General features: G+C 34.3%; 1 protein-coding gene across 1 annotated transcript; it reads right to left on the reverse strand.

Moving 5' to 3' along the window:
• Positions 1-15,133: 15,133 nt before the first annotated feature.
• Positions 15,134-17,051, reverse strand: LOC141648261 (acetylserotonin O-methyltransferase-like). The gene is made up of 2 exons (XM_074456793.1): positions 16,152-17,051; positions 15,134-15,641 (listed from the first exon to the last, which is right to left on the reverse strand). The coding sequence occupies exons 1-2, from the start codon at positions 16,947-16,949 to the stop codon at positions 15,345-15,347; spliced, it is 1,095 nt and encodes a 364-aa protein (XP_074312894.1). The 5' UTR covers positions 16,950-17,051; the 3' UTR covers positions 15,134-15,344.
• Positions 17,052-22,955: the final 5,904 nt, after the last annotated feature.

A 22,955-nucleotide genomic window follows, 5' to 3' on the forward strand; every position in this document is an offset into this window, starting at 1 on the left:
GTGGGTTTGCCGAAGAGTCAACAAGGTAACAATATGATTTGGGTGATAGTGGATCGTCGACCAAGTCACTCACTTTGTTCCAATGAAAGATACATGGACTAAGGCACAACTGGCTATGGCCTATCGAAAGAACGTGCTTAAGTTACATGGAGTCCCTAAGGACATAGTGTCTGACAGAGATGCGAGGTTTATATCAAGGTTTTGGAAGGAGTTGCAGGAATCGTTGGGAACATCTTTGAAGATGAGTACTGACATTTCATCCCGCGCTGACAGGCAGATCGAGAGAACAATCAAGACTCTTGAGGATATGTTGCGAGCTTGTGTGATGGATTTTGGTGGTAGCTGGGAGCAGAGGTTGGACTTGATAGAGTTTTCTTACAACAACAGCTATCACACCAGTATTGGTATGGCACCGTTTGAGGCTTTGTATGGGAGGAGATGTAGGAGTCCGATCTGTTGGGACGATAGTGCTGAGGCAGTGGTTTTAGGACCAGAGATGGTACATGAGATGGTGGAACAGATTAAGATGATCAGGGAACGGATGAGAGCAGCCCAGGATCGACAGAAGAGTTATGCAGATCTACATCGTCGGGACATAGAGTTTCAGGTTGGGGACAAGGTTCTTCTGAAAGTGTCTCCTATGCGTGGGGTTATGAGGTTTGGGAAGAAAGGCAAGCTAAGTCAGAAGTTTATAGGGCCTTATGAGATCTTAGAGCGAGTTGGGGAAGTGGCTTATCGTTTGGCTTTACCGGCTGCATTGGAGAGAGTGCATAATGTGTTTCATGTATCGCAGCTGCGGAAGTATGTGAGTGACCCGTCACATGTGTTGGAGGCAGAGAACTTAGAGCTTGATGAGTCTTTATCATATCTTGAGGTACCTAAGCAGATCCTAGACCGAAAGGTTAGAAAGACTAGGGGTGGTGAGACAGTTTTGCTTAAGATCCTTTGGTCTAACCACGAGACTGAGGAAGCTACATGGGAGGCAGAGGATATAATGAAAGAGCGTTACCCTTTCCTTTTTGATCAGGTATGTATGGTTACGGGGACGTAACCTTGTTTCTTTTAGGGGGGTAGGAGATGATCGCGAGAGTTTTTAAGAGTTCTATATACACCTTTTTATATGTTGTGTCGGTATGATTGTCGGGATAGGTTGGGGTTAGTATCATGTTTTACGTCGTGTTTTGTTTGACCTTCGAGTCGGGAGGCTTATGGGAGTACCTTTGTTTAGTGGTGGTTTGAACTTCGGGGACGAAGTTCCTTTTAAGGAGGGAAGACTGTAATACTCCGTATTTATATGTCTTGGGGGTACTCTATCGAGTAGCCCTTACTCTGTCGAGTATGGGCAAGTTGCGGAATAAAATAGTTTCGACTGTTGGGCACTCGATCGAGTAGTGGGGCACTCGATCGAGTAAGGTACTCGATCGAGTACCTTGGGTACTCGATCGAGTGTCCCGTTTTACGGGGAGTTTTCGCGGGTTTTGTTAATTATGCGATTAGGGTATTTAAAAATAATCGTCGTTGTTTTAATTCACTTTTACCAAAACCTAAAACCTGTTTAAGAGAGAAAGCGATCGATCATCTTCCTAATCGCATCCTTAACAATTCCGGAGTTCAGACGGTCGGTTCGTATCGTAGTTCGTGTCGTTGGATTCCTTGCGTCGAGGGTAAGCTTTTAATATAATTTATATAATGTTTTGCTAGGTTTGGTCAAACCCTAATTTGGGATTTGGAGGTTTTATGAATAGTAAGTAATTGGTGGTCTTTATGTGTTATATGTTAGGAGGAGAATTCGTAGAGGAGGCGTTTTGAGACAGCTGTAGATACCGTCTGCGTGTTGTGCTTTCGGGTAGGATTTCTACTCGGTATTAGTCCCATAATGGGATATTGGTGATGTCTTTGTAGTTAGTTGTTTGATATGATGATTGTGATTGTGATTGTGATTGTGGTTGTGTTTGTTGTTGGTTCTCGAGATGCGTTCTCGGCTGAGTGGGGTCACTTGCGGGAGCGATCTCACGCCCTAGTTTCGCCCTTCGTGGAACCCGCCACGAAAGGGGATGTGCACATTAATGGACAGGGTTATCGCTCGTACGATGAGCGGGGCTTAGGTGGGAACGGCTGCGGTCCCCCATCGGGCGTGGTCGGGTCCGGTGGACGGTCAAGTATTGAGATGATGGGAGTTGGTGGTGTGTGTGTGTGTGTGTGATTCAAATTGTCTATTTGTCTTATTGTTGTTATCTATATTGATTGTGTGATTAGTCGACCCGGTGTTGTTTTGTAAAAACTGCGGTGATCCATTCGGGGATGGTGAGCAGATATTGAACAGGTATAGAGATGATCTTTGGGATAGCTGGGATGGCCACGACATGACGATAGAGTCTTCCATTTGTAGTTTAGTATTTATTTACATTTCGATTGAGAAAGATAGTTTGGAATAATGTATTGTACTTTCAGTTTGGTTTCGAGGATTGTACTTATTCATTAAATTACTTATAATAAATGTTGTTTCTGTTTTGTCTATTTGATTATCATACCTCGGGCAACCGAGATGGTGATGTCTTCATACCTGAGTGGTCCTGGTAAGGCACTCGGAGTATGGGGGTGTTACACCCAACCCCTATCCCAAACCCTTCAAAGGGAAATGTCATTATTGTCGCACTGTTTACCATGTCACCAGTGATTAACCTCACTTCAAAAGGGACTATCCTAATGTCGTCTTCCCTCCACCCCTGGCCAAGCACAATCATTCTTATGCCCATACTGTGACCGTCTGAACCGCTCCCACCTCCTCCTATTTAATTGATAGCGGTGCCTCTCACCACATTACAAGCGATCTTAGCACTTTATCCCTCCATGCCTCGTATGACGGCCCCGACAATCTTGTGATTGGTGATGGTACGTCACCCCCCATAACCTATCTTGGTTCATTCTCTCATCACTCTCTCATTTTTAATAATGTCTTAGTTGTCCCTAATATTTCTCGTAAATTGCTTTCCGTTTCAAAAATTTGTAAAGATAATTGTGCTATTACCTTATTCTCGCCCACTTCCTTTTATTTTAAGGAAATATCGACGGGGAAAATTTTTCTTCAACGGAAATTCCATTAAGGAACCTATGAATGACGACCTATTTCTCCACCTCACGCCTACATCGTCACCTCGACCTCCGGCTTGTGGCATCACCGTCTTGGCCACCCTTCCAATGCCATCCTCAAATTATTAAATAGCAATTTTCATTTACGTATTTCCAATTTCACATACTATAATACTTGTCTCATGAATAAAAGTCACAAGCTTCCTTTTTCCGTCTCAACCCTCACCTCTAATGCTCCACTCGATCTCATTTTCTCTGATGTTTGGATAGCATCCGTCGTATCTCATGGCTCGTTCAAATATTAAATCATTTTTGTGGATCATTTTACCATTATTTTTGGTTATATCTGAGTAAAAATAAATCTGACACTCTCCCCACCTTTAATCGATTTAAAGCTATCGTCGAAATTATTTTAACAAACTCATTTGACAAATTTACTCGGACAATAATGGCGAATAGAAAAAATTAAATCCTACTCTCCTTGACGATGGCATCACCCATATACACCCGAGCATAATGGGTTTGCGAAGCGGCGCCATCGACACATTGTTGAGATAACTGAGCTCGCTCTTCTCACCTAAGATAATATACCCACCACCTTCTGGCCTTACGCTTTGCCACCGCTGCCTATCTAATTAATCGTCTCCCAACACCGACTCTCCAAAATCAATCTTTCTATGAAAAACTGCTCCACCAATCCCCTAACTATAAAAAAACTTCACTCATTTGGATGTCTTTGCTTTACGTGACTTCGGCCCAATAACATGTCATAAGCTCGAAACCAAATCCAAACCTTATATTTTTGAAGGGTATTCCATAATTCAAAGTGCTTATCAATGTTATGACCCATCAATCCGTAAGCTCAATGTCTCTCGACTCTCGCCATGTACGATTCGTTAAAATTGACTTCTCTTATGCCACCCTCACCAACTCCACGCTCCCTTCCACTCCTTGGCCTGATCGATGGTGCACCTTCACCATCCCGCTCCTTGACCCTTCTCTGCCAATGACCACTCACCCACCACCATCCTCCCGCGCTAAATCCCTTCCTCACACCCTCCACGCCACCCACCGAATCCTCTGTCACCCCTGAGTCGCCTGCTTCTACCACTCCCACTTCGTCATCTCCCCATTGAACCCCGACCCCACGACCACCACCCTCTCCTCCATCACCACCAAACTGTGTTGCCACACGCCTATCCTAAAATGTAATCAAACCGACCCAAAGTACGTTAAAACTACCATATCGCTTCTTACCTATACCACACCAACCACGACTAAACAAGCTCTCATCAATGCTCGTTGGCGTGCGGCAATGATTGATGAACACCAAGCTTCTATCTGCAACTAAACCTGGACACTTGTACCTCTTAGCCAAGCCCAAAACATTATTGGATGCAAATTGGTCTACCGAATAAAATACAATCCTGACAGAAGTCTCAAACAACATAAGGCTCGTCTTATCGCAAAGGGTTTTCACCAATGAGCGGGCATCAACTACTCGGAAACGTTTAGTCTAGTTATCAAACCTATGACAATTCGTCTCATCCTTACTTTTGCGGTCACTAATGATTGGCACCTTCAATTCACCAAATTGACGTCAACAATGCCTTCCTTCAAGGTCGTCTCACTGATACCGTGTTTATGATTCAACAACCTAGCTTTATTGATATTGACAAACCCGATTATGTGTGCAGGCTCAAAAAAGTGCTTTATGGCCTCAAGCAAGCCCCAAGAGCCTGGTATAACGAACTCATATCCTATTTACTTGTGTTTGGTTTCCAAAACTCGCTCTCGGTTCTCTCTCTTTTCCTCTTAAACACGACCCATACATAACTCATTGTGTTTGTTTACGTTGACGATATCACCGTCACCGGCCAAAACCCCACACATTACTATCTTTATCTCTCAAATATCCACCAAATCCTCGCTTAAAGACCTTGGTCCTCTATCTTGCTTCCGTGGAATAAAGGTCACGCCCACAAAAACGGACTACACTTAAATCAAGCCAAATACCTTTCCGATCTTCTAAATTTCAAACTCCCCCGCCGAGAGAACCCACTCAACCAGTTGACAACGAAAATGACTATTGCGCCATCATCGGTACTCTCTAATACTTGTCTCTCACAAGACCCAACATAGCCTTTTCCGCCAACAAACTCGCTTAATACCTTACCCATCCCACGACCTCTCATTGGGCTGCCCTAAAACGTCTTCTTCGGTACCTTCGAGGCACACTTCACTTGGGTATTCAGCTCACCAAACCGTCACCTCTCTGCCTTCACGTATTTTGTGATCCTCTCTCGAACTTTGACTGAGGCCGAATTTCGAGCAATTGCTGATACGACATCGGAAGTCCTATGGTTAATGTCCATCCTCCAGGAACTTGGCATTCATGTCACTCACCCGCCCTCCATTTATTACAACAACCTAAGTGCTACACAGTATACTCTGCGAATCCCGTCTTTCATTCTCACATGAAGCATCTTGCCCTCTCCTTTCATTTTGTCAAAGACCAAGTCCGCCATGGTACGATACGCATTCAACATATTAATGAAAGCGACCAACTTGCTGATACACTCACAAAGCCTCTCCATAAGCCGTGGTTCTTTGACTTGTCTTCCAAGATTGGACTCCATCAACCACCGTCCATCTTAAGCGGGAATGTAGAAGATATGCATTTAAAGGTGGCAATCAACCCCCAAAATAAAGAAATTGATCAGCATGATTTGCTTATTATTAGCATATGTATAATCTTGTTAATTATTACTTAATTTGCTGCTATAAATGTTGATGCAAGTTCATTGTTCATATATATACAAAATCAATATTATTTATACCCTTAAAAAAAATCATATTATTTATACTATCCAAGTTTGTCTCTCTTTAAGGTTTGTTTTTCAAGAACTAAAATCAAAGCAACTGCTGAAAAATAATCGAGTAATGAAAAATAATCAGCATTTATGGTGCCAAACTGTCTTCTTATTAACTTCCCAAGTAAATATAGCAATGTATTATATAGGAAGATGGTAGAGTTACACCAGGTGTATGAGGCCCTCATACACCACCAATAATGACGCGCCACTTGTCCAATTCAAAGAATCTTTTTTAATCTAATTAATCCCTTGATTCCTTCATTAATTGCCCCCCCTAATTAATGTTCTCGGTTTTGCCACATATTTTATTAATTAAAAAAAACTTCTCTCCTAATTTATATTTAAGTCTTATTTATTACTAATACCTTTTATTATTTTTAGTATTTATGTATACAGTATATACCTTTAATATTTCGTATATTTATGTATACCTCTAATATACGTATACAGATCTCTGTATACGCTACGGTTAATTGATATGTATTGTATCAATTTCTTTATACGGTATGATTACTCCTTATATGTATGTTTATGTATTTACGTTAATTTTTTTTTTTTAATTTTTTTTTTCAATTAATATTTTTTCATATAATACCTTTTCTTTTGTCTTATATTATTTTAAATTATACCTAAATTTCGTTGTAATTTATTTTTTTGCGTAATGTTTTGTTTTATACACACTGTTTTTAATATTTAATTTCTTGAAATTAATTTTTTTTTTAAAAAATTTAAAATTAAATTTATTTTATGATTAATTTTCATTGTACTTTTTTTTTTGCTTATGTGGGTATGAGTAAGTTATGTCTTTTTTTATACACATTATTTTAAAATTTTAATTAAATTGATAAATATTTTATTTGCTAATATCCATGACCGGAAGTTAAAAAGACCTTATATATATATATATATAGGACTGGACATATGACAGTATAAGTTAGTGGGTGCAGTGGTTTCCTTACTTAGTTCATGCTTTCCTTACTAAGTGTCTCGTGTTCGAATCCTCTTGTGGGTTTTTCTTTTTGTTTTTGGCATAATTTTGCACAAGTTAACCGTATGCTATTCTAATACTCAATACTGTGAAAATGAATTAAGGAAAATAGTCATTGATTTTGATTGATCATACATTATTTGTTTAAAGAAGTCAAATGATATACAAAAAAAAATCATACTTCCTATTTACAACCTATGACTATAATTTGTATATTGAGAATATTGAGAATTTGAATATTGTGACCTAAATTGCGATTGGGAGAACGTCGGAGTATTTTGTGACGGTGTAAAACGTGGAGTATTTTGTGTACCACTAAAGCCACTCATAAAGGATGAAGCATCATCGTTTGGAACATGTCGGGTTGGGTTCGTATTTGGGGGGAGCGTAGTGGTTGTCGGATCCTCATCATTTGTCTTTCTCCTTCTCTTTGTCTCTTTGACAATACGTCTTCTGCCATTCCCTCGCTTGTCGGGGGGGTCTCTAATGTCACCTTCTTGTTGAGGTGTGTTTATGATAGTCTCCCTAGGTCGTAGTCTCCTACGACCCCACATTTTTGAGGAAACTCCACCTGCCGCAAATGAATCTATAGATCGTATCCAAAGATGAGCCTCTAACTCTTTGATTAGTTCATCGGTTCTCGCTATTATAAATGGTGAGAAGACCCTTCACTTTGCATAGCCAACCTCTTAATGTAATCATTTTTTACCGTTATCTCAAGAGACCTTTTAACACGTTCTGACTCATCCGGGTTGTAGTACCCAACCCGAATATTTTCGTATCCTCTAACCAAATCCTTGCGCCAGCGTTCGATTATGTATTTGTCTGGGATAGCTTTTACGTCCAACACATCAAGACACTTCATGATATGGCGACATAAGATCCCTCTAAATTCAAACATCTTACAACCACATTTATACTCACCAGTGATTGTGTCAATACTCACTTCAAAACTTCTCATGGAAGAGAATGACTCCCTTGAAAAAGTTATTGCTAAATTTTTTTCAAATTAATTTAGTATGTATGTATGTATGTTTGGATGTTGTACCCAAATCCACATTTTTTCCTCCTATTTGGGTATTCATCTCGGTTTGTTAGTTTTTTTATTTGTAAAATATTTAAATTATTATATAAAATGTGGACTTCTAGTATTTTCCATTTATGTACTTTATTCAATTCCATCTCTTTTACTTGTTTAGTTGAACAGTTAAAATTGATTTGACAAAACACAACACAAAAAGAATAATGAACTGAACAATTGGGAGATTTGACATAATACCAACCAAAAAAAGTAATAAAAAATGAACAATTCAAATTTGATTTGACATAACACAACTTGAAATGACTATTGTAACTTGAAATGACTATTGTTGTTGCGTGTGTAAGAAAATCCGGCGGCATGCATAAAGTCTTCAATTCTGAGAAACGATTTGACTTCCAAATCAAATCAAGTCACAACTTTTAATAAAAAAAAAAAAAAAAAAAAAAAGATTTTAAAACCCTAACTACTACCTTTTCCCATTATAAAAGGCAAAACACATTCATCTCAAAATTATCTTTCAGTACACAAACCCTAATCTTTTTTTATCCATACTCCTCCATTATCAATCAAGGTATTTGTTCTTTTATCTTCAATTATTGTTTGGGTTTTTTGTTTTTGTCAGAATTGATTTTATTGAATAAATCCCAAACCCAAATCGATTTTTTTAACTATCTATTTAGCGATTGTGCGGTTGTTGCTTCTTAATTTAATTTAATTGTTTCAGATGGATAGACAGTTTGTTGCTTTCTTATTTCAATACACAATGGATCGCAGAAACGTTCTCACTCTACTGCGAGAGATTGACGTTCGATTGGAAACCCTAATCACGGAGCGTCTCATGTACGAGACATGGCCATAACAAGAGGGATGCATGACGTACAAGCAAATATGGATAATATGATAAGCATATTAAGGGCAAATCGCGAACCAGCGCTAATAGAAATTAGCAAAATTGAAAGGGAGATTGTTCAACTTGAATCTCTTGGATTTTAATTAATTTTAGTTAATATTTCGTATTTTGTAAGGATTATTGTTAGTATGGTTTGTATTATATTTTATGAATCTATGAAGATCCTTTTTATTTACCCAGATGCAAGTGTCTTTAGTTGCAAAATTAACAATGAAATTTATACAAAAAAAAAAGAGAATTAAACGACAAAATGTAAACGAAAATAGATTATTATTAACATAAACTTTAAAAAAAAAAGTACAATATTAAGCCTAGTCCTTATTAATCAAGGACTTTAAAATGTTAATATCATCCTCTAATTCTTTCCTAAGTTTGCAACATTTTTCATGTGTACCCAACACGGATTTGACGAAATCATCCGCTTCCTTCTCCATTTCCTTCATGCCTTTTGCATAACAATCGCTGCGAATTTTAATCGCCCCGACCACCATCTTCATCACTCTGAACTCCTGTTCATGGAGCATGGCAACCTGTTCTTCTAAACCGATTCTGATTCAATAGCAATATTGTGAAGTCCTTCCATTTGAAATTTCTGAGGTTTTAGAGAGAAGATAAAGAGAGATAAAGTGAATGAGTAAGGAAAGGTTAGGTAGAAATGGATACTTCTTTTAACTCACCCGTATTTATAACAAGGATGGTGACCTTTGGTTCATGAATTAAATTAAATAAATTAAATTAGATTAAATTAAGTGGTTCATGAATAAATTCAATTAAACTATGAATAATACGCCTCAGTTGGAAACCCTAATCACCAGAGCGTCTCATGTACGAGACGGATCCTTTGGTTTGTATTATATTTTATAAAACTATGAAGATCCTTTTTTATTACCCACATGCATGTCTCTTGATTTGCAAAATTAACAATCAAATTTATACTAAAAAAACAAATAGTAGAGAATTAAACGACAAAATGTAAGAACGAAAATAGATTATTATTATTAAGATAAACTTAAAAAAGGTACAATATTAAGCCTAATCCTTATTAAGTAAGGATCGTAAAATCTTAATATCATCTTCAAATTCTTCCCTAAGTTTGCAACATTTTTCATAAGTACCCAACACGGATTTGATGAAACCATCCGTTTCCTTCTCCATTTCCTTTATGCCATTTGCATAACAATCGTTGCGAATTTTAATCGCCCCGACCACCATCTTCATCGCCCTCAACTCCTGTTCACGGAGACAGGAAACTTGTTCTTCCAAAAAACTCATAGATCCAATCATAAGATCGTTAAGGCCTGCAATTTCGATTGCCATTTCAAAAATCGAGTTTTTAGAGAGAAAATAAAGAGAGATAAAGTGAATGAGTAAGAAAAGGTTAGGGAGAAAGGTGATTCTTCTTTTAACTCCCCTCGTATTTATAACAAGGATGGTGACCTTTGGTGAACCATAACATGAATAAATTAAATTAAATTAAACTAAATAAAATTAAATTAATAAAATGTGGTGGTTCATTAATAAATGCAATGAAAATTAAAGAAACACATCGGAATACTAAAAGACAAAATTTTCTAAGATTATAATTACAATATTAAGGAAAATAAAGATTACAATATTAAGGAAAACTAAATTAATAAAAACTAAAACTAAAACTAAATTAAAGGTTACAATATTAAGGAAAAAAATAAAACTAATTTCTAAGATAAAGAAGGCAAAATAGCCTCGGCCCGATCTCCCTCTCCAAGTCCTTCCTGAAATCGTATGTCCTCTGATAGTCACGTAAGAAGGATTGTATGAGGGACTCGAGTGATTTGTCGAAATCTTTGATACCTCTTTCATGCCAACGGTTGCGGCGTTCCATAAGGGATTTCATCCTCGAAACATGCTCCAACTCCGTCACACGAAGCTCATCCACCAAAGCTTGTTTACCTCTGATTGATCTATTAACAACATCAACGGCCGCGTTTTCCATCTTCACGTATACAAATATAAGGATTAAATTAGAATTAAGAATATTAAAGGTATTATTGAGAGAAGAGAGAGAGAAGTTGAACAAATAGAGAAAGAGATGAAAATAAGTACTATTGAGAGAAGTTAGAGAGAGACTTTGATTATGTTTTAGTTGATATGATAACAAAAAAAATGCTTATAAAGGTTGTAATATTTACCAATCCGTGGCTTTATTTGTGATTGGTCACTTATAGGATCAACGGCCACGATTTAATGTGGAATATCATCAAATATTTTAATTACAACTGAACGGTCACGATTAACTATTAAGTACCATCACTTTTTAAGTTGTTTTAACACTAGATTGTCCTTTTCCCGCCAAAATATTCGTACAATCCTATTGATCATACGTTGCAACGATTAGTCGATAGCAACGTACGATCTCATCTTAAGTCTTAGAAACTTGTTAAAATTAGTCCTACACTGTTGATCGGAATAATTAACTAATTATAGCAACATACGATTGATAACAACTTAACTTAGGTCTTACGTCCCGAGACATAGGTATCTACACCCGTATTGATCGTACATTGCGATGATTAGTCAATAGCAACACACGATTGATAACAACTTAACTTAGGTCTTACGTCCCGAGACATAGGTATCTACACCCGTATTGATCGTACATTGCTATGATTAGTCAATAGCAACATACGATTGATAACAACTTAACTTAAGTCTTACGTCCCGAGACATAGGTATCTACACCCGTATTGATCGTACATTGATATAATTAGTCAATAGCAATGTACGATGTATAACATCTTAAACCACAAGACATAGGTATCTAAACTCGTATTGATTGTATATTGCTATGATTAGTCAATAGCAACGTTCGATCGATAACATCTTCAACCATAATACATAGGACCATAATACATTGGTATCTAAACTCGTATTGATCGTATATTGCTATGATTACTCAATAGCAATGCACGATCGATAACATCTTAAACCATAAGACATAGGTATCTTAATCAAGTCTTGCGTTCTAATCATATATAAACTCATATTGATCAAACGTTAAGTCTTAACCTTAGGTCTTAAATTTACGTCTTAACCTTACGTATTACACATACGATCGTACATATGGCTAAAAACCCTAAAACCACAAATAAACCCTATAAACCCAAAACTCCTAAAAAACCTAGAAACCCTAAACCCCAAATAAACCCTAAACCCCAAATAAACCCTAAACCCCAAATAAACCCTAAACCCCATATAAACCCTAAACCCCAAATAAACCCTAAAATTTTATTTTAACCAAACCATGATGGACTAAAATTTGGATGATTATCAACGCGACAAGCTATGTAGAACATTTGTATTATATTTCTATTTTAATATTTTCACTTAATAAACAAAATAAATTAAGTAACAGTAAAACCATTCATTTCTTAACTGTTGTTTTTTAAACACAACAAAAATAAAAACTTATATTTTAATATCAATTTAACTGTTGTTTTTTATTTCATAACAAATAAAAACTTATATTTTAATATCAATTTAACGATTGTTTTAATATTTTAATATTTTAAAACTTGTTTTTTATATTCATTTATTATATTAATATGTTACTTTATTAATGTAACTGTATATTTATATTATGTTTTCAATAATAAAATTTATATTTTAATATTTTAACTTAATAAAACTAAGATTTAAAAATATGTTTCGGCATTAATATGTTACTTTAGTCTACGAATTACATAAAATATTTACTTTCAATTATTTAAAAACATGTAAATAAATTAAGATATATATTATTTACTATTATTTTTAATAATATAATTGGTCATTAATAATTTTAATCTACTTGCCTTTTCGAAATCTGTAAAATAAATTAAGATGCATAGGGAAGACAAACGTTAATAATTCAATTTTATGGAGAATAGTAAGAGTTACACTATTTTTTTTTTTTTTAATTCCATTTTATCGAGTATGATAACAGTCGCCCTTTTTGGTTTATATTTTTTAATTTTAATTTATAAGGACACTTAAATTAAAAGAAAGGTAATATGAAAAGAAAATTACTTTCATTAATATTAAAAGCGACGTACAAAGGGGGAAAAAAACAACAAACAGAATTTTAAAACTAAACCTAATGACTACAACCAACACAAGAATCAAATCTAAGTTTCTTAGAATTGAGCCTTCTTGGACGAGTCCTCCCGAACCTCTTCTTGGACATCTTTGAAGGGAGGATGTCGGGGGTTTTTGTGCATGGCGAGTTCCCCATAGCTTTACCGGAGTTCTTCGGCTTAGGAGGGGTTGCTATAACATCAATCACCTCCACTACTTCGTCCTCCTCTACCTCCTCCACCCTAACAATGGAGGAATCAACTTTAGGGGTAGCTAACATCTCTATCCCATCGTCAATTTTCTTCCAATACATTTTGTCGAGTTCAAATTTACCCCAATTAAGCATATTAAATTCCTCCTCAAATAAATCGACAAGGAAAGTATTTCCATGGTAACCTGGACTAGCTCTCGTTAAAGCATTTTGGACATTTGTAGGACCAACTTGTTTGATTATTTCTCTCATGAACAATCTCGTGCACACAATGTCTCTTGCATGGGCTTTCCTCTCTTCCGACATTTTTGTTATTTCACTTTAGGATAGTTAAATTAATTTAGTAGGGAAGATGTAGTTTGGATGAATTAAAATTTGGAGGGAATGACTATATTTATAATACAATATTTCCCTCCAAAAAAAAACAATCAATGCATGGTTTACCGCCAAATGCAAGTTAGGTGGGGAAAACCCTAACGACCTTTCATCTTCTTAATCATTACAAAATAAAAATAACAACTTATAGATTATCAGCAAATAATTCGTGTAGCACAGTTGGTAAGATACATTATTTTCTAACCAGACGTCTAAGGTTCGAACCTTGTTGCGGTATGTTTTTTATTAACAAGTTTTTTTTGTGTACTTTATGTAAAAAAAAGTATTTAAATAAAAATAGTTGTACCATAAATAATTATGTCAAACAAATTTATATTATTAACATTTTTTTAAGAATTTTTTATTAAATAATTATGTCCAATAGTTTTTTTTAAAGAAAATTAAAAAATAAATTTTTAATTTTTTTTTTATTTAACTCACTAATTTCATACTTAATATTTTGAAATTAAACAAAGAAAATTTAATGTAAAAACAGTGCCTTATAAAATGCAAAAACAATTTATCAATAATAATAATAAAAAAAATAAAACCTTGAAATACAGAACGCAAATATATTCAATAATAAATTAAAACGAAAAATACATATAAAAAATAATCAGCGAAAATAATTATACAAAATATATTGTATAAATATAACGTATTAATATCGTATATGCAAAACGTACAAATATAACGTATTAATTAATGTATCCGCCTCAGTATAAATATACGGTATACAAATGCATACATAAATATTGAAATACACAAAAATATTAATAATAAATAACAGTTAAATATAAATTAGGAGAGAAGTTTTTTTTAATTAATAAAATATATGGCAAAACCGAGGACATTAATTAGGGAGGGTAATTAATGAAGGAATCAAGGGATTAATTAGATAAAATCAGATTCTTTGAGTTGGACAAGTGGCGCGTTTTCATTGGTGGTGTATGAGAGCCCTCATACACCTGGTGTAACTCTACCCTTTTCGTATTATATACAATACATTTCATCGATATTGGCTAAGCTTTTACGTCTATACACAAACACTGAAAATTCATAATAGAAATTTGGTGCTTATTTTAAGACTAAGGGCTAACTTGAAATGGTGATAATTATTACTAGAGTAATTACTAATAAAAGGCAAAAGAATAGTTTGCTTTTGTGCTACATGCATGATCGCAGGGATTGAAACTGCTATTTAAAATGAGACCTTAGTATCTTTGTTATCTCTTCTCGGTGTGGTACTATACTTCACTGATCTCCAGCTAAAATCTTACGTTGGCTAGCAAAGATATCAACACCATGTATTGAGATACTTCAAACTGAGTATTATACTTCCTCCATTCCAATGAATTCTATATATTTGCTTTTGAACACTATTCATAAGCGTGGAGAATTTTCGATACAACTTCTAATATATAGTATAAAAGATAGTCATGTGAGATTTTGTTTAAATTGTCTTACCAAGTACATTCTAAATATCAAATTTTTATAATTTTCTATTAATACGTAACTAAAGATATGAGCAAAAGAAAACGAGCATTGATATACGTGTATAAATTAAATGTATAGAATTCAAAGGAATGGAGGAAGTACATTATTACAACAACATTAATAGCTGTTTAATTTACATACGGCAAACCCATATGATACACGGAGTAATACACACAAAAACGTACGTGTATGAGACTGTTATATACATACAACAGTCTCACACAAGATTAACTATGTGATACATGAAACTAATCAAAGAAAACTTAAGGAAAAGCTTCAATGACAGATTGAACAGCATGAATACGCGTAACGTTAATACGACTAAACCCGGCCTCCATGATCACATAATTCCATTCTTTTAAAGTCCTTTCTTTGCCATTAGTAGTGTGAGCCATCATCACCATGTCTAGCATCATCCTTGCACTTTCCAACTTATCATTTGTCTCCTCTTCTAGCACTCCTTCCAATATTATCACCTTCCCTTTGTCTTTTGGTATGGCTTCTTTGCAATTCTTCAAGATTTTAATGCACTCTTCATCCCCCCAATCATGCAAAACCCACTATATGGTACATAGATTTTGATCATTAGTTAATATAAGTGAAGTAAAATTTGGCACTCAATATTACATATATAAATATTTTTGCCCCGAAACAACGAAAAATCCACCTCTTGTATCTAAAACCGGCTACAACGACTCAGTTGTAAGTGTCGGACACGATGCAGTGTCAGAGCAGAGCATCAGACAATTTAATGAAGTGTCCTAGTGTTGTGTCATGTCATGTTTGACAGGTACACAGCCAAAGTGAGTTTCAGAGTAACATAGTTTAAAACAATGCTGATTCTTGTTTCAGATGGGTATTTTGGTCTGAAATAAGAAGAGTGGGTTTTGAGACCACTTTACAGCCAAAAGTGGTTACATTTGGCTGTAAAGTGGTCTCAAAACCTCGTCTTACTGTTTCAGACCAAAATGGCTCGTCTTAAGGAGACTTGCTCCTAAAACAACGAGTCTTACTTAGGCTCTAAGCAAGATTTTGATAAGAAATTAGCTAAATGTTGAAAAAGAACTCACCTTAATAATAGCAACATCGGCTTTAGGAACAAGTTTAAACATGTCACCTGAAACATGTTCCACACCTTGACAAGCTACTAAATTAGCATCAATAACATGAGGAAGATCAAAGTTGATGCCTTTAATCCAAGAAAATCCCTTAACAAGCATAGACAAAGTAGTACCATCCCCACCACCAACATCAACCACAGAGCAAACACCCTTAAACAAATCCGGACATTCCTCAATAACTCGGGGTATTACAATCCTAGCATCACAAGCCATGGCATCATTGATGAGCCTACTATGTTCAAGATTCTCGGCCGAAAAGCTCCAAACATCCTCCCCATGGACAGCATCAAATGCCGAACCATTCTCCTGTAGGACGCGCTTGCTCAACGCTAGCCAAGGTGCCAACATTGTTGGACTAGTTTCTAGCAACAAGAGTGGAACCATACTATTCTTGCCATTACTTAATAAACGTCTAGAAAGCGGAGTTTGTGAGTAAAATAAGTTGTTTTGGCTAGTTTTTTTCTGGTTGAATATATTTTTGTGAACTAAGTACCTCATAATACGATAAAGATGAGGAGTCGAACATGAAAGAGACGAGGATAGTTCAGATAATGAGATTGAACCTCCATTTTTTTCAATTAAATCGGGTATGCCAAGGTCGATAGCACATTTTATAAGTGCCATATCGGTGAAACCAAAGACATAATCCCATATTTTTGAAGCTGCTTTTGCATCTTCCTCATCTATTACCTCTTTACTATGATCTCCATTATTTTGTGTTGGCAGATTCATCATTGTTTCTTCCATTGAAGTGTGTGTTTGTAGGAGTAAGTAGTGCAAGTATTACAAGTTTAGTGTATATGAGATGAGATTTGGTCCTAGGGCCTTATATAATTGAAATTTTGAATATTTTATTCTGTTTGATTGTTCCCTCCGTTCATTATTACGTGTCTTGTATAGTTGTATACCAATTTCGTCAATCCTATAGTATTTATCTAATATAAAGTCATTATGCAATCACCGAAGCTCTTGGTGGGATTTGAATGATCTTGTTTATAAAGTAAAACTCTAACCATTCAGCCAATTGAAGATTAATGCTACTAATAAATACCAAAATTGAATTATTTTTAAAATTTGAGGGTGTGGCACTTAACACTTGCCCTCCCTTTCCACCCCCAAATCCGGCCCTGACCAAATATTTGAATAGCTACATACAACATACCTATATAAATGGGTGTAATTCTATAATATTTGTTAATATGTTAATTAAAGTGTTTAGTGTTAAGTATTTCTAGAAAACTGTTACGAGTAACTAATAATGTAAAATTCTAATCCTATTCAGGGGCGGAGCCAGGATTCCGAGTTTGGGGTAGCAATTTTTTTTTTACATATAATCGTCCTAAAATTTGGAAACCGCGAATATTACCATAACATATACGTATCTAAATTACGTACTCACGATTAACCACCACCAATTTAACGGATGCTACATAATAACTCACTATTAATGTTGATTTTTGGTTTTAAGCTCAAACACGGTGGTTCACCAAATTATTTCTATTTTATATTTAAGCAAACATTATATTTCTGTGTAACTCAAACTGATTTACGCCTATATTTTCACATTCATTTTATAACTATAAAAGTTAACTATATAAATCTCTAATATTTAAATTTATATGATTGTTTGGCATTTAGAAAAGAATAAGGAAAGAAACCTGTTTAAAAATATAAAACTGAGTGGAACACTAAAACAAAAAAAAAAGGGGAAACTATGGAGGGAGGGGATTCGAACCCTGGTTGCAGGGTAACTTCATTACTACTCCTACCAGTTACCACTGAATCACAAACACTCATGTGTGTATTACTTGCGCTTAATACTATACTAACTATAGTAACTTTCCAGTTTTATTTGGGGTTGCAGAAATCTTCCTTCTTGGCTATTTTTTTGGGGTTTGGGGTAGCGAGTGCTACCCCATGCTATTTAATAGCTCCGCCCCTGATCCTATTTATATTATACTAGTTTAATGGCTTCTGTAAATTGACACAAAAAAAAAGAAAAAAAATGTAAGTGTATAGGACAAAGAAAACTACTCAATTAATAAGACATATTATAAGTAAGCTTGTTAATCAAAGGGTTAACTTTTTCTATAAAGTTGTCAATTGCTCCATAGTCCATACAAAAAGAGATAATAGTATTTAGTACAAATTAAATGTATAATTGTTTTTTTTTTTTTTTTAGGAATTAATATTTTTAATTTGTGGCTCCTTTTAGTTGACACCAAAAAATAAAGCAATTAAATACGTTTTGCGAAAAATTACTTAATATTATTAATACAATGTCCTCCCTCTAATCCCTTCATTTTTGTTGGCTTCTTAAAAATTGTAATAACTATTGTACAAAACTGCTTTACAATGTGGTTGGCTACTTTAACAATACGAAAATAATTACTAAAGTAAAAGTGTTATTTCCAATAATATAGTTTAGATAAATATTAAGACCGCATAAGTTGAAAAGTCATAAAAAAAATGAGAAAAAGGAACATACATTGGATGTTCTACCTCAGACCTAATTTGTTTTTGAGTTTATGCATATATTTTTATGAGCTTATTAAAGTTTATATTTTATATTTTAATTTTTTTGTCAAAACCCGAATTTAATTGAGGTTATATGTAATGTTTTTGAGTTATAATGTAGTTTTTTGAGTTTAATGTTTAAGATTTAAGTGGATATCTCAGAAATTTTATAGTAAAACTCATAATTTGAAAATAAAACTCAAAAACTTTATTATAATGCTCAAAAATTATACAATTGATAGTACATCGAAAGTATAATCGGCACTGTAAATAAAATAGGCTTATACGAGTACTACATGGAGTACATTCTAATACTCCTCATATTCACTATATTCTTCCCCTTTACTTTTTGCACAAGAAATAAGAAAGTGAATTTGGACCACACAAACACACTACCCCACATGCCATTGAATTTGGATCACACAAATCAACCTAAAAAAGGAAACAGGGAAGTAAATCCGAATAACCGAATAAGAAAATAGGGAAGAAAACCCTGAATAGAAGGGAGTATATTATTGCTAATAATTTCATACAAAAATAATTAGTGAAGATCCCGGCTTAAAAGATACTCCTCATTAGGATGCGGACTACAAGGCCGAGAATCACGGGTATTCGAGTAATGACCAAATCTGACAAGGAGTAGGAACTGCTCTGTTAAAACGTGAAACTTGTTGTTTTGACAGCCCAATCAAATTGATTAAAACTTAAAAGCATACGTAGATGACACAACATGTGCACTTCTTTACTGTGCAAGTTGCTACGCATTTAAGTACAACAATGCACCATAAATGAGAAATACATTCAAATAGTACACAATTTCTAATTATAGACGGGAGATATTCGTCTATAGTTATAGACGGATAAAATATTCACTCATTTTAAGTATAAGACAAACAACAAGTTGGATGATGGGCTCAAAAATATCACTACTTTAATCATATTTGATCCAGTTTCACTTTAAACGAATATATTCATCTATAATATGACTAATTCCAAATAATAGTCTCCAAATAGAAATAATCCAAGTTGGGTTTGGTAGCTTTTGATTTGACACTGCACATTTGTTGTATTGTTTGAAACGATATTATTGTGGGGTTATAAACAGATATCCCAATTTTATTGTCTTGAGCTTTATTTCATGTTAGTGGAGAAATGTAAAATCATGTGTTTGGCCTTTGTGTACGTAGAATATGTTTGGCCTTTATGTATATCACTCACAAATCTATAAAATATACTTAAAAGATAACCAAAATGACAAATTTAAATATGACATGACAAATTTTAATGTGACATAAATTATAAATTTATTATTACATGACATTAATTTAATTCACTCGTTAATAAATAAATATAATTAAATGAAAAGGTAAGATTGAAGGGTTCAATTCACATGAAATTTTGAAGAAGACGGGAAAAAATAGTCTAAGACACGATGATTCCATACTAACAAAAATGTAATCACAAATACTTGTGTAAGGCGATTTTACACAAAATTATCGTAAAACAGGATCCCTTAGTGACCACTATTGGCCACTAAAACATAATTAATGGATCCGTTTTACAACAATTAGTCGCATAAAACCGCCTCACACATGACTAACTCAAATGCAATAAAGAAATAAGACCCCAAAATAGCAAATCTAGTTGCAAATTTGGAGAAAAATCGAAATAGCAGATCTAATGAAATCACTGATGTGAGTCATGACATTGGGAAAAAAAGAAATCATAAACAAAATCCCAATGCACTTAGTTCAAAGTAATAAAAATTTCTTCGTGAAAGAGGATTATGTTTAAGCATAATCCACACACTCTCTTAATGTAAATGCAATAAGAAGATCAATTCTTAGAAAATGTAGCAATCAATATTTCATATTGCTCTAGAAAGCTCTCAGACCATCCCCAAGCAAAAGGTCGACTTAATCGGGTCAATCAGAATTTTACTCTTAACCACTCCTTATTAACTTGACTCATGTTCACCCTCCCAAGCAGAAGGTCACGACCTGGGTCAATTAATCCAATCATTTTCCACTCTCCAACATTTCTAATCATTTTCTACACTCTACCCCACTAAAACCTCTCTCTTACTTTTTTCAATTATTATTTACTAACTAATTATACACAAGTTTTTATTGTAATTTTAAAAAAAGAAAAGTACTCCAATATATTAAACATTAATTTAATGACGTACACTTCGGAAAAAAATTATTAAATAACAAAGTTAAAATTTAATAATCGAAAAGCTGATTTCATTGACAATAAAAAAACGCATGGCTGAAATCAATCCAACGGCTATATTTCTAATCGAATGGCTGAAATCAGTCCAACGGCTATATTTCTAATCAAATGGTTAAAAGTATTAGTTGACGGGTTTATAGAAATATAAGTTGACGGGTTTATAGAAATATAAGTTGACGGGTTTATAATGCAACGACAACTCGAAACTAATACGAAATAATTATTACTTCATTTTCTCGAAAAATAATGCAACGACCTCATTTTCTCGAAATATCCGAAACAAATAATGCAACGACCTAGACCTACTTCATTTTCTTATTCACATTGTTTGTATCGTTCACATCGCCGTCCTCATTCATCATAAATCGCCTCTTTCATTCATCATAAATCAATCTGATGATCCTAGATCATAATCATAAACCTAGATCGAATCATCAACCACATCATAATCCGATCATGATGGCACGGAGCTTCAATCTCATATCCTCATCATCTCATATCCTGATCATAATCATAAACCTAGAATCGTATATCCTCATCATAATCCGATCATAATCTTTTCTCGAATATTTTCTGGGTTGCAGGAAAGTCCGAAGGGGAGGGGAGGAGCTTCAATCTTTTCTGGGTTGCAGGTACATTCTAGTTTAATTATTGTTAAATTCTTATTTTCTGATTATTTGTCCGATCATTTTGAGGATCTGATTATTTTGTGATTATTTTGAGGATCTGGTTATTTTCTGATTATTTAGTTCATTTAGATCTGATTATATGTACTTAAATTTTAATTTAGACATATTAGATCTGAAATTAAGATTATTAAAAAAAAGTATGTCAAAATACATCAAAATTGAGTTTATTTTGTACATAATTAAAAAATATAGCCCTTTTTAAAATACTTGTATTTTTTTCTTGTTTTAATTTAGTTTATAATCATAATTTAATTTTGTTATTAATTCATTCTTTCCTTTTCTCATTTTGACGGAAATGACAGGAAGTAAGGGATGCTTTGGCAGAGGATAAAGCTGGCATTTTCTTGCAATTGTACTTTTTGGTGTGTCCAACCAACCAGAAAATGACACCTATTGGGTCACAAATGAGGTCAATTTGAGCAAACAAGGGTCACAAATTGACCTTCACTCACCATTTCAACTCTTGGGTCACCCTAATCTTTTGCTTAAATATAGATTAGGGTGACCTTTCACCAATTGAGCCCCCCAATTGACCTTGCTTGGGGGTGGTCTCAGAAAAGGAAGAAAAACCCCAAAAATAAAAGATGGGTGTTGATTTCCTTTCCTGGCTTTCTTCACCATTTAGTTTTTCTTTTCTTTCTTTAGAAATCTCTTCAGTCATTTTGTCGATTTTTATCTTCTATAAGATTTGACTATTTAACCAAAAACAAGAATATGAAAGAACAAATCTAATCAAAACCAAACAAGAAGGCAATCAATAAACTGAAAAAAAATTCATGCTAAAAATCATAAAAAGAAAAGATCTAGAAAATACAAAGTTGAACTAAATAAAGTTCGGATTTTTCAAAAACCTTTTAAGAGATGAAGGTTATCATATCAAATCTTCCAAACATTCACCTAATTTTGCTATAATCAAAATCAATACAAGATCCGGAGTAGTATTAAAACTCGAAAAATTTCTGTATAACTTCTTGAATTAAACCTTCCATTCTTAAGATTAAATGCCTAAAAAAACTTTCCGAGGCTTAAATGGAGAGTAATTAAAATCAAATCTTATGAAAGGTAAAACTCAAGAAGAAATTTCTAATGAAAAGATGACGAAAAAAGCGGGCTGGGCCGAGTCGGGCCATGAAAGGTAAAACTCAAGAAGAATTTTCTAATGAAAAGATGACGAAATTTTCTTGTGGGCTTTTGTAATGTAGACTTTCTTTGTGAGAGCTTCTCTTTGCCCTCCTTTTTCTTGGTATTATCATGATCTTTGGACTTTGGTATATAGAAACTCTTTTACTTTCTTTTACCGCTTTCATCCGTG

Source organism: Silene latifolia, chromosome 3, assembly GCF_048544455.1.
Source record: "Silene latifolia isolate original U9 population chromosome 3, ASM4854445v1, whole genome shotgun sequence".
Taxonomy (NCBI): domain Eukaryota; kingdom Viridiplantae; phylum Streptophyta; class Magnoliopsida; order Caryophyllales; family Caryophyllaceae; genus Silene; species Silene latifolia.

Coding starts and splice junctions, on each gene's coding strand:
- LOC141648261 (XM_074456793.1), bottom strand. CDS start 16,949: ATGGAAGAAACAATGATGAATCTGCCAACACAAAATAATGGAGATCAT. Junction 15,642..16,151: donor CCGATGTTGCTATTATTAAG/GTGAGTTCTTTT, acceptor TGTACCATATAG/TGGGTTTTGCATGATTGGGG.